Here is a 19,330-nt window from a genome sequence, read left to right as displayed (position 1 = left end):
ACTAGGTATCAGGTGTTAGACTAGGTATCAGATGTTAGACTAGGTATCAGAAGTTAGACTAGGTATCAGGGGATAGACTAGGTATCAGGGGATAGACTAGGTATCAGGTGTTAGACTAGGTATCAGGTGTTAGACTAGGTATCAGGTGTTAGACTAGGTATCAGGTGTTAGACTAGGTATCAGGTGATAGACTAGGTATCAGGTGTTAGACTAGGTATCAGGTGATAGACTAGGTATCAGGTGATATACTAGGTATCAGGTGTTAGACTAGGTATCAGGTGTTAGACTAGGTATCAGGTGTTAGACTAGGTATCAGGTTTTAGACTAGGTATCAGGTGTTAGACTAGGTATCAGATGTTAGACTAGGTATCAGAAGTTAGACTAGGTATCAGGGGATAGACTAGGTATCAGGGGATAGACTAGGTATCAGGTGTTAGACTAGGTATCAGGTGTTAGACTAGGTATCAGGTGTTAGACTATGTATCAGGTGATAGACTATGTATCAGGTGATAGACTATGTATCAGGTGTTAGACTAGGAATCAGGTTTTAGACTAGGTATCAGAAGTTAGACTAGGTATCAGGGGATAGACTAGGTATCAGGTGTTATACTAGGTATCAGGGGATAGACTAGGTATCAGAAGTTAGACTAGGTATCAGGGGATAGACTAGGTATCAGGTGTTAGACTAGGTATCTGTGTGATCAGAGGTAATAGACTAGGTATCTGTGTGATCAGAGGTGTTAGACTAGGTATCAGGTGTTATACTAGGTATCAGGGGATAGACTAGGTATCAGGTGTTAGACTAGGTATCAGGGGATAGACTAGGTATCAGGTGTTAGACTAGGTATCTGTGTGATCAGAGGTGATAGACTAGGTATCTGTGTGATCAGAGGTGTTAGACTAGGTATCAGGTGTTAGACTAGGTATCAGATGTTAGACTAGGTATCAGGTGATATACTAGGTATCAGGTGTTAGACTAGGTATCAGGTGATAGACTAGGTATCAGGTGTTAGACTAGGTATCAGGTGATAGAATAGGTATCAGGTGATAGACTAGGTATCAGGTGATAGACTAGGTATCAGGTGATATACTAGGTATCAGGTGTTAGACTAGGTATCAGGTGATAGACTAGGTATCAGATGTTAGACTAGGTATCAGGTGATATACTAGGTATCAGGTGTTAGACTAGGTATCAGGTGATATAATAGGTATCAGGTGTTAGACTAGGTATCAGGTGATATAATAGGTATCAGGTGTTAGACTAGGTATCAGATGATATAATAGGTATCAGGTGTTAGACTAGGTATCAGGTGATATAATAGGTATCAGGTGTTAGACTAGGTATCAGGTGATATAATAGGTATCAGGTGATAGACTAGGTATCAGGTGTTAGACTAGGTATCAGGTGATATACTAGGTATCAGGTGTTAGACTAGGTATCAGGTGATATAATAGGTATCAGGTGTTAGACTAGGTATCAGGTGTTAGACTAGGTATCAGATGATATAATAGGTATCAGGTGTTAGACTAGGTATCAGATGATATAATAGGTATCAGGTGTTAGACTAGGTATCAGGTGATAGACTAGGTATCAGGTGATAGACTAGGTATCAGATGTTAGACTAGGTATCAGGTGATATACTAGGTATCAGGTGTTAGACTAGGTATCAGGTGATAGACTAGGTATCAGATGTTAGACTAGGTATCAGGTGATAGACTAGGTATCAGGGGATAGACTAGGTATCAGGTGTTAGACTAGGTATCAGGTGTTAGACTAGGTATCAGGTGATAGACTAGGTATCAGGTGATAGACTAGGTATCAGGTGATAGACTAGGTATCAGGTGTTATACTAGATATCAGGTGATAGACTAGGTATCAGGTGTTAGACTAGGTATCAGGTGATAGACTAGGTATCAGGTGATAGACTAGGTATCAGGTGTTAGACTAGGTATCAGGTGATAGACTAGGTATCAGGTGTTAGACTAGGTATCAGGTGTTAGACTAGGTATCAGGTGTTAGACTAGGTATCAGGTGTTAGACTAGGTATCAGGTGATAGACTAGGTATCAGGTGTTAGACTAGGTATCAGGTGTTAGACTAGGTATCAGGTGATAGACTAGGTATCAGGTGTTAGACTAGGTATCAGGTGATAGACTAGGTATCAGGTGTTAGACTAGGTATCAGGTGATATACTAGGTATCAGGTGATAGACTAGGTATCTGGTGTTAGACTAGGTATCAGGTGTTAGACTAGGTATCAGTTGATATACTAGGTATCAGGTGATAGACTAGGTATCAGGGGATAGACTAGGTATCAGGTGTTAGACTAGGTATCTGTGTGATCAGAGGTGATAGACTAGGTATCTGTGTGATCAGAGGTGTTAGACTAGGTATCAGGTGTTAGACTAGGTATCAGGTGATAGACTAGGTATCAGGTGTTAGACTAGGTATCAGGTGTTAGACTAGGTATCAGGTGATAGACTAGGTATCAGGTGTTAGACTAGGTATCAGGTGATATACTAGGTATCAGGTGATAGACTAGGTATCTGGTGTTAGACTAGGTATCAGGTGTTAGACTAGGTATCAGGTGATATACTAGGTATCAGGTGATAGACTAGGTATCAGGGGATAGACTAGGTATCAGGTGTTAGACTAGGTATCTGTGTGATCAGAGGTGATAGACTAGGTATCTGTGTGATCAGAGGTGTTAGACTAGGTATCAGGTGTTAGACTAGGTATCAGGTGATAGACTAGGTATCAGGTGTTAGACTAGGTATCAGATGTTAGACTAGGTATCAGGTGTTAGACTAGGTATCAGATGATATAATAGGTATCAGGTGTTAGACTAGGTATCAGGTGATATACTAGGTATCAGGTGATAGACTAGGTATCAGGTGTTAGACTAGGTATCAGGTGATAGACTAGGTATCAGGTGTTAGACTCGGTATCAGGTGATATACTATGTATCAGGTGATATACTAGGTATCAGGTGTTAGACTAGGTATCAGATGATATAATAGGTATCAGGTGATAGACTAGGTATCAGGTGATATACTAGGTATCAGGTGTTAGACTAGGTATCAGGTGTTAGACTAGGTATCAGGTGATATACTAGGTATCAGGTGTTAGACTAGGTATCAGGTGATATACTAGGTATCAGGTGTTAGACTAGGTATCAGGTGATATAATAGGTATCAGGTGATAGACTAGGTATCAGGTGATAGACTAGGTATCAGGTGATAGACTATGTATCAGGGGATAGACTAGGTATCAGGTGTTAGACTAGGTATCAGGTGTTAGACTAGGTATCAGGTGATAGACTAGGTATCAGGTGTTAGACTAGGTATCAGGTGATAGACTAGGTATCAGGTGTTAGACTAGGTATCAGGGGATAGACTAGGTATCAGGTGTTAGACTAGGTATCAGGTGATAGACTAGGTATCAGGTGATAGACTAGGTATCAGGTGATAGACTAGGTATCAGGTGATATAATAGGTATCAGGTGATAGACTAGGTATCAGGTGATATACTAGGTATCAGGTGATATACTAGGTATCAGGTGATAGACTAGGTATCAGGTGATAGACTAGGTATCAGGTGTTAGACTAGGTATCAGGTGATAGACTAGGTATCAGGTGTTAGACTAGGTATCAGGTGATAGACTAGGTATCAGGTGATAGACTAGGTATCAGGTGTTAGACTAGGTATCAGGTGTTAGACTAGGTATCAGAAGTTAGACTAGGTATCAGGGGATAGACTAGGTATCAGGTGTTAGACTAGGTATCAGGGGATAGACTAGGTATCAGGTGTTAGACTAGGTATCAGGTGTTAGACTAGGTATCAGGTGTTAGACTAGGTATCAGGTGATAGACTAGGTATCAGGTGTTAGACTAGGTATCAGGTGTTAGACTAGGTATCAGGTGATAGACTAGGTATCAGGTGTTAGACTAGGTATCAGGTGTTAGACTAGGTATCAGGTGATAGACTAGGTATCAGATGTTAGACTAGGTATCAGGTGATAGACTAGGTATCAGGTGATAGACTAGGTATCAGGTGATAGGCTAGGTATCAGGTGATAGACTAGGTATCAGGTGATAGACTAGGTATCAGGTGTTAGACTAGGTATCAGGTGTTAGACTAGGTATCAGGTGTTAGACTAGGTTTCAGGTGTTAGACTAGGTATCAGGTGTTAGACTAGGTATCAGGTGTTAGACTAGTTATCAGGTGTTATACTAGGTATCAGGTGATATACTAGGTATCAGGTGATAGACTAGGTATCAGGTGTTAGACTAGGTATCAGGGGATAGACTAGGTATCAGGTGATAGACTAGGTATCAGGTGATATACTAGGTATCAGGTGTTAGACTAGGTATCAGGTGTTAGACTAGGTATCAGGTGATATACTAGGTATCAGGTGTTAGACTAGGTATCAGGTGATATACTAGGTATCAGGTGTTAGACTAGGTATCAGGTGATATAATAGGTATCAGGTGATAGACTAGGTATCAGGTGATAGACTAGGTATCAGGTGATAGACTATGTATCAGGGGATAGACTAGGTATCAGGTGTTAGACTAGGTATCAGGTGTTAGACTAGGTATCAGGTGATAGACTAGGTATCAGGTGTTAGACTAGGTATCAGGTGATAGACTAGGTATCAGGTGTTAGACTAGGTATCAGGGGATAGACTAGGTATCAGGTGTTAGACTAGGTATCAGGTGATAGACTAGGTATCAGGTGATAGACTAGGTATCAGGTGATAGACTAGGTATCAGGTGATATAATAGGTATCAGGTGATAGACTAGGTATCAGGTGATATACTAGGTATCAGGTGATATACTAGGTATCAGGTGATAGACTAGGTATCAGGTGATAGACTAGGTATCAGGTGTTAGACTAGGTATCAGGTGATAGACTAGGTATCAGGTGTTAGACTAGGTATCAGGTGATAGACTAGGTATCAGGTGATAGACTAGGTATCAGGTGTTAGACTAGGTATCAGGTGTTAGACTAGGTATCAGAAGTTAGACTAGGTATCAGGGGATAGACTAGGTATCAGGTGTTAGACTAGGTATCAGGGGATAGACTAGGTATCAGGTGTTAGACTAGGTATCAGGTGTTAGACTAGGTATCAGGTGTTAGACTAGGTATCAGGTGTTAGACTAGGTATCAGGTGATAGACTAGGTATCAGGTGTTAGACTAGGTATCAGGTGTTAGACTAGGTATCAGGTGATAGACTAGGTATCAGGTGTTAGACTAGGTATCAGGTGTTAGACTAGGTATCAGGTGATAGACTAGGTATCAGATGTTAGACTAGGTATCAGGTGATAGACTAGGTATCAGGTGATAGACTAGGTATCAGGTGATAGGCTAGGTATCAGGTGATAGACTAGGTATCAGGTGATAGACTAGGTATCAGGTGTTAGACTAGGTATCAGGTGTTAGACTAGGTATCAGGTGTTAGACTAGGTTTCAGGTGTTAGACTAGGTATCAGGTGTTAGACTAGGTATCAGGTGTTAGACTAGTTATCAGGTGTTATACTAGGTATCAGGTGATATACTAGGTATCAGGTGATAGACTAGGTATCAGGTGTTAGACTAGGTATCAGGGGATAGACTAGGTATCAGGTGATAGACTAGGTATCAGGTGTTAGACTAGGTATCAGGTGATATACTAGGTATCAGGTGTTAGACTAGGTATCAGGTGTTAGACTAGGTATCAGGTGTTAGACTAGGTATCAGGTGTTAGACTAGGTATCAGGTGTTAGACTAGGTATCAGGTGTTAGACTAGGTATCAGGTGATAGACTAGGTATCAGGTGATAGACTAGGTATCAGGTGTTAGACTAGGTATCAGGTGTTAGACTAGGTATCAGGTGTTAGACTAGGTATCAGGTGATAGACTAGGTATCAGGGGATAGACTAGGTATCAGGTGATAGACTAGGTATCAGGTGTTAGACTAGGTATCAGGTGATAGACTAGGTATCAGGGGATAGACTAGGTATCAGGTGTTATACTAGGTATCAGGTGTTAGACTAGGTATCAGGTGATAGACTAGGTATCAGGGGATAGACTAGGTATCAGGTGTTAGACTAGGTATCAGGTGATAGACTAGGTATCAGGTGTTAGACTAGGTATCAGGTGATATACTAGGTATCAGATGTTAGACTAGGTATCAGGTGTTAGACTAGGTATCAGGTGATATAATAGGTATCAGGTGTTAGACTAGGTATCAGGTGATAGACTAGGTATCAGGTGATAGACTAGGTATCAGGTGTTAGACTAGGTATCAGATGATAGACTAGGTATCAGGTGTTAGACTAGGTATCAGGTGATAGACTAGGTATCAGGTGATAGACTAGGTATCAGGTGTTAGACTAGGTATCAGGTGTTAGACTAGGTATCAGGTGTTAGACTAGGTATCAGGTAATAGACTAGGTATCAGGTGATATAATAGGTATCAGGTGTTAGACTAGGTATCAGGTGTTAGACTAAGTATCAGGTGATATAATAGGTATCAGGTGTTAGACTAGGTATCAGGTGTTAGACTAGGTATCAGATGATAGACTAGGTATCAGGGGATAGACTAGGTATCAGGTGATAGACTAGGTATCAGGTGATAGACTAGGTATCAGGTGATAGACTAGGTATCAGGTGTTAGACTAGGTATCAGGTGATATAATAGGTATCAGGTGTTAGACTAGGTATCAGGTGTTAGACTAGGTATCAGATGATAGACTAGGTATCAGGTGTTAGACTAGGTATCAGGTTTTAGACTAGGTATCAGGTGTTAGACTAGGTATCAGTTTTTAGACTAGGTATCAGGTGTTAGACTAGGTATCAGGTGTTAGACTAGGTATCAGGTTTTAGACTAGGTATCAGGTGTTAGACTAGGTATCAGGTTTTAGACTAGGTATCAGGTTTTAGACTAGGTATCAGGTGATAGACTAGGTATCAGGTGTTAGACTAGGTATCAGGTGTTAGACTAGGTATCAGGTGATATACTAGGTATCAGGGGATAGACTAGGTATCAGGTGTTAGACTAGGTATCAGGTGTTAGACTAGGTATCAGGGGATAGACTAGGTATCAGGTGTTAGACTAGGTATCAGATGTTAGACTAGGTATCAGGTGTTAGACTAGGTATCAGGTGATAGACTAGGTATCAGGTGATAGACTATGTATCAGGTGTTAGACTAGGAATCTGTGTGATCAGAGGTGTTAGACTAGGTATCCAGGGTGTTTGTGTCCCAAATGGCACCCTATTCCCTATATAGTGCACTACTTTAGACCAGGACCCTATAGCACTACTATCTCCATAGGGCTCTGGCCAAAAGTAGCACTCAAGATAGTGTGCTAATTCCCAATCTTGTCCTCAAACCATCACCTTATAATTTATGTACTCAAGGTAAGTCAGTTAAGAACAAATTCTTATTTACAATGACCGCCTATCGGGGAACAGTGGGTTAAACTGCCTTGTTCAGGGGCAGAATGACAGATCGAATGTCAGCTCTTAGATTCGATCTAGCAACCTTTCCGTTACTTTCTCTGTATTCCTCCTCTCTGTATCCCTCCTCTCTGTATTCCTCCTCTGTATCCCTCCTCTCTGTATCCCTCCACTCTGTATCCCTCCTCTCTGTATCCCCCCTCTCTGTATCCCTCCTCTCCTGCTCTGTCTGTCAGAGGTCAGGGTTTGTGAAGGGGAATAGTCACATCTGTTACGTGGACTAGATTGTGACAGTACTGGCCTGGTGGGCACTGGGACACAGTAGCATTGGCACGAACACTGTCTGTCTGAGATACAGAACAGCCCAGGGGATATGGTACAGCTTCGCTCGGTCCAGGAATTAAATGTTTCCACTCCAATGTCCAATTGTACTGTATTTCTGCGCTGTCAGACAGCTAGTGTTTTGATAACTGTCAGATCAAAATGTCTTCTCTTTAGGAATATTGTTGCCAACTTGCTGTAGTTATACTTTTATTTATATTTTTTCTGGATATTTCTTCACTGTAGGTTGAGCGTTCAAATCTTTCTTATTGCATGTCAGTACACTGCTCGCTTCTCTGCTGTGGCGTGAGAGATATTCCCAGTGGTCCAGAGATACCTCATTACTCAATGTGGCCGATATATAGCTACCTATTACAATATTATAGTTGTTACAGTGTTAGAGGCTCACACATCATTTCTCATACGACATGACAAGGGTTTCTCTAGTGAATGAGACTACACCCTCTCCCTCTTCCCCCCCCTCTCTCTCTCTCTCTCTCTCTCTCTCTCTCTCTCTGTGTGTCTCTCGCTCTCTAGAAAGCTATCTATCTCTCTATCATTCCCTCCCTCCCTCTCTTTCTCTCTCTGTTTCTCTGTGTCTCTGTGTCTGTCTCTCCCCTCTCTCTCTCTCTCTCTCTCTCTCTCTCCCCCCCCCTCTCTCTCCCCCTCTCTATCTCCCCCTCTCTCTATCTCCCTACCTCCCTCTATTTCCCTGTTCCTGCTCTGTCACTGTGATGGATGAGTGTCTCTACTGTCTGTTCTGTAAGGAGATGATCCAGAGAGAAGCCCAGGCTGTTGAACTGTTTGCTGACTTTACATACCACGGTTTTGGGGAGAAAGCTATATTCTAGATGTGTTTGTTTCTAGTTCATTTAAATCTCTTTGCTGGTGGATTTGGTATTTATGCAGCAGTCTGTCACAACAGACTCATTTCCCAGTAGTTTAAAATGTATTGTTTTAGTGATCGTTTCTCTGTCTTTTTGGTGGGGATGTGAACTGCTCAAACTGTCTGTTATATTCTGTGGTCAGTCCTTCAAATGTCATCATATTTCTTTTACATTTATTTAACTAGGCAAGTCAGTTAAGAACAAATTCTTATTTTCAAAGACGGCCTAGGAACAGTAGGTTAACTGCCTGTTCAGGGGCATGAACATATATGAACATGTGTCCTGTAGAATCATGACAATTCACAGGTTTTGCACCTCTCTCTCTCTCTCTCTCTCTCGATTCTTGTGGGTCCAGTCTGGACTGGCTCATGTATAATTCAACTAGCGTGCTGGTCGGGTAGAGAGAGAGAGTTGTGGCTTGGAAACGTGTCACTGTATTGGATTTCTCAACACAACAAAGTGGCTGTGTTTAATGTAGTCCTCATGTATGGTCTGTGTATTGCCTGTTGGACATACTGTAGATCAGTGGTTCAACAGAGCGGGGGGGGAACTAAAAAGCTTTGAGATTGTAAGCTAACATACTGTAGGACCACAAACCAAGCTGCACCGAAGGCTTACATGGATATATTTAGGCTGATAGACATTCACATAGATGTACATACTGCTTCCACCCGGTTACTCAACCAGACTGTTAAACAGCCATCACTAGCCGTTTACTACCCGGTTACTCAACGCTACACCTTAGAGACTGCTGCCCCATATACTGTACATAGACCTGTCATCACTGGTTACTCAACCCTACACCTTAGAGGCTGCTGCCCTCTGTACATAGACCTGTCATCACTGGTTACTCAACCCTGCACCTTAGAGGCTGCTGCCCTCTGTACATAGACCTGTCATCACTGGTTACTCAACCCTACACCTTAGAGGCTGCTGCCCTCTGTACATAGACCTGTCATCACTGGTTACTCAACGCTACACCTTAGAGGCTGCTGCCCTCTGTACATAGACCTGTCATCACTGGTTACTCAACGCTACACCTTAGAGGCTGCTGCCCTCTGTACATAGACCTGTCATCACTGGTTACTCAACCCTACACCTTAGAGGCTGCTGCCCCATATACTGTACATAGACATGGAATCACTGGTCACTTTAATGATGGATCACTATTCTCTTTTTAATAATGTTTACATACTGCTTTACTCATCTCATATGTATATACTGTATTCTATTCTACTGCATTTTAGTCAATGCCACTCTGACATTTCTCGTCCTAAAATTTATATATTTCTTAATTCCATTCTTTTACCTTTAGATTTGTGTGTATTGTTGTGAAATTGTTAGATATTACTGCACTGTTGGAGCGAGAAACACAAGCATTTTCACAACACCCGCAATAACATCGTCAAAACATGTGCATGTGTGACCAATAAAACATGATTAGATTTAATGGGAGTGGATCTGCCATGGAATATACACAAAAATGAGTGTATTCACTGTTGCTGCTGCTGTTATCTGCTGGTACGAAAAAACTAACAGGGCAAGTCAAGGATGTTTTTTTATGTGCTTGATTGGTCGAACAGGTAGGTGAATGTTATGAGCTTGTTGGAACCAGTCTGATCTCATGAGATTATTATTATTATTATTATTATTATTGTTATTATTACTATTGTCATTATTATTATTATTATTATTATTGTTATTATCACTATTATCATTATTATTATTATTGTTATTATTATTATTATTATTGTTATTATTATTATTATTATTATTGTTATTGTTATTATTATTATTGTTTATTATTATTATTGTTGTTGTTATTATTATTGTTTATTATTATTATTATTATTGTTGTTATTATTATTGTTTATTATTATTATTGTTATTGTTATTATTATTATTATTATTGTTGTTATTGTTATTATTATTATTGTTATTATTATTATTGTTATTATTATTATTGTTATTATTATTATTATTGTTGTTATTATTATTTTTATTATTCACTTTGGCATTATTATTATTATTATTATTATTATTGTTATTATCACTATTATCATTATTATTATTATTGTTATTATTATTGTTATTATTATTATTGTTGTTGTTGTTATTATTATTATTATTATTATTATTGTTATTATTATTATTATTGTTATTATTATTATTATTATTATTATTATTATCCCATTGTGTTTTACTTCAGGTGAGCACAGCGGTCAGTCTGTTTGACCAGGCTAGAATGTTATTACAGGAGGCTGACGATGACAAGAGGATTAGAGGATTGGGTTGGTGTGACGTGATGCAGATTTACCTTGTCATGGCACAATGTTGGAGAAGACTTTCAAAGACTCCTCCTCCTGATGTTTATATTATCCAAATCATTTAGTCTATGTTTTGCCTAGCCTTCATTTCTCAGAGATTCCACAGAATGGGAAACCGAAAAGGCTTGGGAACCTGAAGTTACCCTTTGGAAGTGCTGGTGGAAACCGGTGTGAGGCAAGTCTGTCTGCAAGTCTGTCTGCAAGTCTGTCTGCAAGGCTGCTTGGATATGCTGTAGTAGAGCTTGAATTGTTGACACACTTACAGTTGGAATAATTCTAGACACCCTCCCTATGGATCATATTCCTGTTTATCACGTAACCGTGTTTCTGTCTTGTGTTCTCTTTCTCATCCTTTTCCTCCTCCTCTTCCTCCTCCTCTTTCTCCTCCTCTTCCTCCTCCTCTTCCTCCTCCTCTTTCTCCTCATTTTCTTCCTCCTCCTCTTCCTCCTCTTCCTCCTCCTCTTCCTCCTTCTCTTCCTCCTTCTCTTCCTCCTCCTCTTCCTCCTCCTCTTCATCCTTCTCTTCCTCCTCCTCTTCCGTCTTCTTCTTCTTCCAGGTGGGACAGAAGAAGTAGACAAAGACGTCAAACTCTTAAGTTGTTGTCTAACTTGTTATGTATGAATGGATCAATGGTCTAACTTGTTATGAATGGATCAATAGTCTAACTTGTTATGAATGGATCAACAGTCTAACTTGTTATGAATGGATCAATAGTCTAACTTGTTATGAATGGATCAACAGTCTAACTTATGAATGGATCAATAGTCTAACTTGTTATGAATGGATCAATAGTCTAACTTGTTATGAATGGATCAACAGTCTAACTTGTTATGAATGGATCAATAGTCTAACTTGTTATGAATGGATCAGTAGTCTAACTTGTTATGAATGGATCAACAGTCTAACTTGTTATGAATGGATCAATAGTCTAACTTGTTATGAATGGATCAACAGTCTAACTTGTTATGAATGGATCAATAGTCTAACTTGTTATGAATGGATCAGTAGTCTAACTTGTTATGAATGGATCAACAGTCTAACTTGTTATGAATGGATCAATAGTCTAACTTGTTATGAATGGATCAACAGTCTAACTTGTTATGAATGGATCAACAGTCTAACTTGTTATGAATGGATCAATAGTCTAACTTGTTATGAATGGATCAATAGTCTAACTTGTTATGAATGGATCAATAGTCTAACTTGTTATGAATGGATCAATAGTCTAACTTGTTATGAATGGATCAACAGTCTAACTTGTTATGAATGGATCAATAGTCTAACTTGTTATGAATGGATCAATAGTCTAACTTGTTATGAATGGATCAATAGTCTAACTTGTTATGAATGGATCAATAGTCTAACTTGTTATGAATGGATCAACAGTCTAACTTGTTATGAATGGATCAACAGTCTAACTTGTTATGAATGGATCAACAGTCTAACTTGTTATGAATGGATCAATAGTCTAACTTGTTATGAATGGATCAACAGTCTAACTTGTTATGAATGGATCAATAGTCTAACTTGTTATGAATGGATCAATAGTCTAACTTGTTATGAATGGATCAATAGTCTAACTTGTTATGAATGGATCAACAGTCTAACTTGTTATGAATGGATCAACAGTCTAACTTGTTATGAATGGATCAACAGTCTAACTTGTTATGAATGGATCAATAGTCTAACTTGTTATGAATGGATCAACAGTCTAACTTGTTATGAATGGATCAATAGTCTAACTTGTTATGAATGGATCAATAGTCTAACTTGTTATGAATGGATCAATAGTCTAACTTGTTATGAATGGATCAATAGTCTAACTTGTTATGAATGGATCAATAGTCTAAATTTAAAAACAAAAACAAAAAATGTCATCTTTATTTAACTAGGCATGTCAGTTAAGAACACATTCTTATTTTCAAATGACAGCCTACCCCGGCCAAACCCTAAACTGGATGACGCTGGGCCAATTTTGCGCCGCCCCATTGGACTCCCAATCACGGCCGTTTGTGATACAGCCTGGAATCGACCAAGGATCTGTAGTGGCGCCTCTAGCACTGAGATGCAGTGCCTTAAACCGCTGCGCCACTCGGCAGACCCAACTTGTTAGAAAAGGATCAACAGCCTCTTCACTAAAATGCTGTGTTGTGTCTTGTTGTTCCAGGTGGACCAGAAGATGTAGCTGAGGACGACAGGCTGACAGAAGGCTGAAGACACTAGAGAAGGTTCTCAGGTGCTTCCTCTGGGGAGGGGGGGGGGGGGGCTTGGTCCCTTGGAGCACCACCTCCAGAGCCTCACCATGTCCAAGAAGTGGCCCGGGGGGGCCGGGGGCGCTGGGGGCCGAGGCAAGATGGAGAGGGCCGATACGTTGGTGGCCCTGCAGGCTGCGAATGAAGATCTGAGGGCCAAACTCACAGACATCCAGATAGAGCTACAGCAGGAGAAAAGCAAGGTGGGAGCTATAAGACCTGCGTTGATTCAACATGTATTCAATCCAGGAAGTCTCATTGATTGTTAGAAGACCTCTTTGCCAAGGCCTGAGGCACTACAGGACAGGCAGTGGTTTTTTAGATTGGTGTTTTAGACATACCCTCAAGGAAGGTGGAGAGGTATACAGACAGGTTACCAATAAGGTCTGTGACTTTCAATATTTGATGAGGAGGAACTTGGAAAGGAGTGAAAGGAGTCTCATGGTGGGATAAAAGGATGAAACATCCATGTTACCTCTCAAAGCAGCCGCTGGCAGTATATTGTTTGTATTTTATATTTAACAAGGCCAGTCAGTTAAGAACAAATTCTTATTTACAATGATACAACGCCAGTTGTGCTCCGCCCTATTGGACTCCCAATCACGGCCGGGTTGTGATACAGCCTGGAATGGAACCAGGGTCTGTAGTGACTCCTCTAACACTGAGATGCAGTGTCTTTAGACCGCTGTGATACAGCCTGGAATCGAACCAGGGTCTGTAGTAACCCTGAGGAGCAGGGGAGTACTGAGATGCAGTGTCTTTAGACCGCTGTGATACAGCCTGGAATCGAACCAGGGTCTGTAGTGACTCCTCTAACACTGAGATGCAGTGTCTTTAGACCGCTGCGATACAGCCTGGAATCGAACCAGGGTCTGTAGTGACGCCTCTAACACTGAGATGCAGTGTCTTAGACCGCTGTGATACAGCCTGGAATCGAACCCGGGTCTGTAGTGACTACTCTAACACTGAGATGCAGTGTCTTTAGACCGCTGTGATACAGCCTGGAATCGAACCAGGGTCTGTAGTAGCTCCTCTAACACTGAGATGCAGTGTCTTTAGACCGCTGTGATACAGCCTGGAATCGAACCAGGGTCTGTAGTGACTCCTCTAACACTGAGATGCAGTGTCTTTAGACCGCTGCAATACAGCCTGGAATCGAACCAGCCTCTAACACTGAGATGCAGTGCCTTAGGCCGCTGTGATACAGCCTGGAATCGAACCAGGGTCTGTAGTGACGCCTCTAACACTGAGATGCAGTGTCTTAGACCGCTGTGATACAGCCTGGAATCGAACCAGGGTCTGTAGTGACGCCTCTAACACTGAGATGCAGTGTCTTTAGACCGCTGCGCCACTCGGGAGCCCAGTATTCCGTCTCTTCCCCTGTAGATTATATTTCTCTCTGCACTGAACGATCTCCTCTGTGTTAATTCATTACAGGGGTAATGTGGCACTACTGTAGTACAGATTGGCTAATACGTATTCCTGTCTATGGTTGAGTCACAAATGGATCCCTACTCCCTACTAAAGTACACTACTATAGGCCTTGATCCCTATGGGTCCTGTGCAGGGTGCCATTTGGGAAGCAAGCCTATGTAATCTGTGCACGATAGGACTGTTTCAATGTCAGTGTGCTAGTTGACTGACAGCCTGTGGGGCTAATGGTTCGGCTGGAGGGGCATGCCTGACATGTACCCGTCATTGGCTGTGTGTTTTGATTGACAGCTTGGGGAGCTAATTGCATAGCTGAGACCGTTAATGACATGTCCATGTCATTGGCCGTGTCTGAATGCCTTGTACAGGGGAGGAGCTGGGAGTACATTAGCTAACTTTCCACTGCTGAGTGTCTGTTTAACTTGTCAGGACATGCTTTACATTATGAGCCCCATTCTGTCAGTCTGGCTTTAGGCTCACTGGAAAGTAACTGTGGGAAGAGACTAGCTTGACTCCTCTGTTCGGTCACATTGACGAGGGGCACCACACCAATATCATTATGTTGTGATATGATATTATTTGTTGTGAGTCTTATATGAATTGTCTTGATCACATATCCCATATCTGTCCCACCAGAGTAGTGGTCACTGGTCAGTGATGGTACGATGGTAACCCCGATATCTCTGAAACAGGTTTCTATGGATCTACAGCCAATCAAATCAAACTTTGTCACCTGAATACAACAGGTGTAGACCTTACTGTGAAATGCTTACTTACAATCCCTTAACCAACAATGCAGTTCAAGAAAGAGTTAAGTAAATATTTACCCTGTAAAAAAATATATATATACAGTTGAAGTTGGAAGTTTACATCCACTTAGGTTGGAGTCATTAAAAGTTGTTTTTCAACGACTCTACAAATGTCTTGTTAATAAACTATAGGACATCTACTTTGTGCAATGACACAAGTCATTTTTACAACAATTGTTTACAAACAGATTATTTCACTTATAATTCCCTGTATCACAATTCCAGTGGGTCAGAAGTTTACTTACACTAAATTGACTGTGCCTTTAAACAGCTTGGAAAATTCCAGAAAATGATGTCATGGCTTTAGAAGCTTCTGATAGGCTAATTGACATCATTTGAGCCAATTGGAGGTGTACCTGTGGATGTATTTCAAGGCCTACCTTCAAACTCACTGCCTCTTTGCTTGACATCATGGGAAAATCTAAAGAAATCAGTCAATACCTCAGAAAAAGCCATTTCCAAACGCCTGAAGGTTCCAACGTTCATCTGTACAAACAATACTACGCAAGTATAAACACCATGGGACCACACAGCCGTCATACCGCTCAGGAAGGAGACGCGTTCTGTCTCCTAGAGATGAACGTACTTTGGTGCGAAAAGTGTAAATCAATCCCAGAACAACAGCAAAGGACCTTGTGAAGATGCTGGAGGAAACAGGTACAAAAGTATCTATATCCACAGTAAAACGAGTCCTATATTGACATAACCTGAAAGGCCGCTCAGCAAGGAAGAAGCAACTGCACATGGGGACAAAAATCATACTTTTTGGAGAAATGTCCTCTGGTCTGATGAAACAAAAATAGAACTGTTTGGCCAAAATGACCATCGTTATGTATGGAGGAAAAAGGGGGAGGCTTGCAAGCTGAAGAACACCATCCCAACCGTTAAGCATGGGGGTGGCAGCATCATGTTGTGGGGGTGCTTTGAAAATGGCTTAAGGACAACAAAGTCAAGGTATTGGAGTGGCCATCACAAAGCCCTGACCTCAATACTATAGAACATTTGTGGGCAGAACTGAAAAAGCGTGTGCGAGCAAGGAGGCCTACAAACCTGACTCAGTTACTCCAGCTCTGTCAGGAGGAATGGGCCAAAATTCACCCAACTTATTGTGGGAAGCTTGTGGAAGGCAGCCCGAAACGTTTGACCAAAGTTAAACAATTTAAAGGCAATGCTACCAAATACTAATTGAGTGTATGTAAACTCCTGACCCACTGGGAATGTGATGAAAGAAATAAAAGCTGAAATAAATCATTCTCTCTACTATTATTCTGACTTTTCACATTCTTGAAATAAAGTGGTGATCCTTAACTGACCTAAGACAGGGAATTTTTCCTCTGATTAAATTTCAGGAATTGTGAAAAACTGAGTTTAAATGTATTTGGCTAAGGTGTATGTAAACTTCCGACTCCAACTGTAAGTGAAAGTAACACAATAAAATAACAATAACAAGGCAATCTACAGGGGGTACCAGTACAGAGTCAATGTGCGGGGGCAGTCGAGGTAGTTTGTACATGTAGGTAGGGGTGAAGTCACAATCCCCATCAAGAACCTGCGAGGAGATGAAGCACCATACCTGAAGAATGTTTCAGACAATATGATGTCACAATAAGGATACTTATCACCCACTATGCAGGTTTATTTCAGACAATATGATGTCACAATAATGATACTTATCACCCACTATGCAGGTTTATTTCAGACAATATGATGTCACAATAATGATACTTATCACCCACTATGCAGGTTTATTTCAGACAATATGATGTCACAATAAGGATACTTATCACCCACTATGCAGGTTTATTTCAGACAATATGATGTCACAATAATGATACTTATCACCCACTATGCAGGTTTATTTCAGACAATATGATGTCACAATAAGGATAATTATCACCCACTATGCAGGTTTATTTCAGACAATATGATGTCACATGTACTTATCACCAACTATGCAGGTTTATTTTAGACAATATGATGTCACAATAAGGATAATTATCACCCACTATGCAGGTTTATTTCAGACAATATGATGTCACAATAATGATACTTATCACCCACTATGCAGGTTTATTTCAGACAATATGATGTCACAATAAGGATAATTATCACCCACTATGCAGGTTTATTTCAGACAATATGATGTCACAATAAGGATACTTATCACCCACTATGCAGGTTTATTTTAGACAATATGATGTCACAATAAGGATACTTATCACCCACTATGCAGGTTTATATCAGACAATATGATGTCACAATAATGATACTTATCACCCACTATGCAGGTTTATTTCAGACAATATGATGTCACAATAATGATACTTATCACCCACTATGCAGGTTTATTTCAGACAATATGATGTCACAATAATGATACTTATCACCCACTATGCAGGTTTATTTTAGACAATATGATGTCACAGTAAGGATACTTATCACCCACTATGCAGGTTTATTTCAGACAATATGATGTCACAATAATGATACTTATCACCCACTATGCAGGTTTATTTCAGACAATATGATGTCACAATAATGATACTTATCACCCACTATGCAGGTTTATTTTAGACAATATGATGTCACAGTAAGGATACTTATCACCCACTATGCAGGTTTATTTCAGACAATATGATGTCACAATAAGGATACTTATCACCCACTATGCAGGTTTATTTCAGACAATATGATGTCACAATAAGGATACTTATCACCCACTATGCAGGTTTATATCAGACAATATGATGTCACAATAATGATACTTATCACCCACTATGCAGGTTTATTTCAGACAATATGATGTCACATGTACTTATCACCAACTATGCAGGTTTATTTCAGACAATATGATGTCACAATAAGGATACTTATCACCCACTATGCAGGTTTATTTCAGACAATATGATGTCACAATAATGATACTTATCACCCACTATGCAGGTTTATTTCAGACAATATGATGTCACAATAAGGATACTTATCACCCACTATGCAAGTTTATTTCAGACAATATGATGTCACAATAATGATACTTATCACCCACTATGCAGGTTTATTTCAGACAATATGATGTCACAATAAGGATACTTATCACCCACTATGCAGGTTTATTTCAGACAATATGATGTCACAATAAGGATACTTATCACCCACTATGCAGGTTTATTTCAGACAATATGATGTCACAATAATGATACTTATCACCCACTATTGCAGGTTTATTTCAGACAATATGATGTCACAATAAGGATACTTATCACCCACTATGCAGGTTTATTTCAGTCAATATGATGTCACAATAATGATACTTATCACCCACTATGCAGGTTTATTTCAGTCAATATGATGTCACAATAATGATACTTATCACCCACTATGCAGGTTTATTTCAGACAATATGATGTCACAATAATGATACTTATCACCCACTATGCAGGTTTATTTCAGACAATATGATGTCACAATAAGGATACTTATCACCCACTATGCAGGTTTATTTCAGACAATATGATGTCACAATAAGGATACTTATCACCCACTATGCAGGTTTATATCAGACAATATGATGTCACAATAATGATACTTATCACCCACTATGCAGGTTTATTTCAGACAATATGATGTCACAATAATGATACTTATCACCCACTATGCAGGTTTATTTCAGACAATATGATGTCACAATAAGGATACTTATCACCCACTATGCAAGTTTATTTCAGACAATATGATGTCACAATAATTATACTTATCACCCACTATGCAGGTTTATTTCAGACAATATGATGTCACATGTACTTATCACCAACTATGCAGGTTTATTTCAGACAATATGATGTCACAATAAGGATACT

General features: G+C 40.1%; 1 protein-coding gene across 6 annotated transcripts in view; it reads left to right on the top strand.

The window, feature by feature from the left end:
- Positions 1–19,330, top strand: part of LOC110516041 (Janus kinase and microtubule interacting protein 3) — an 89,589-nt gene that overhangs the window by 8,292 nt on the left and 61,967 nt on the right. For all 6 annotated transcript variants that reach the window (XM_090228812.1, XM_090228809.1, XM_090228811.1 and 3 more), the window contains exon 2: positions 13,149–13,436. In XM_090228812.1, the coding sequence (XP_090084938.1) occupies positions 13,284–13,436 (153 nt within the window). In that variant the 5' untranslated portion in view covers positions 13,149–13,283. The remainder of the gene's footprint in view (positions 1–13,148; positions 13,437–19,330) is intronic.

This window comes from Oncorhynchus mykiss, unplaced genomic scaffold (genome assembly GCF_057628025.1).
Source record: "Oncorhynchus mykiss isolate SJ-2025 unplaced genomic scaffold, ASM5762802v1 scaffold101, whole genome shotgun sequence".
Taxonomy (NCBI): Eukaryota; Metazoa; Chordata; class Actinopteri; order Salmoniformes; family Salmonidae; genus Oncorhynchus; species Oncorhynchus mykiss.
This window is presented reverse-complemented; position numbering and strand designations above follow the sequence as displayed.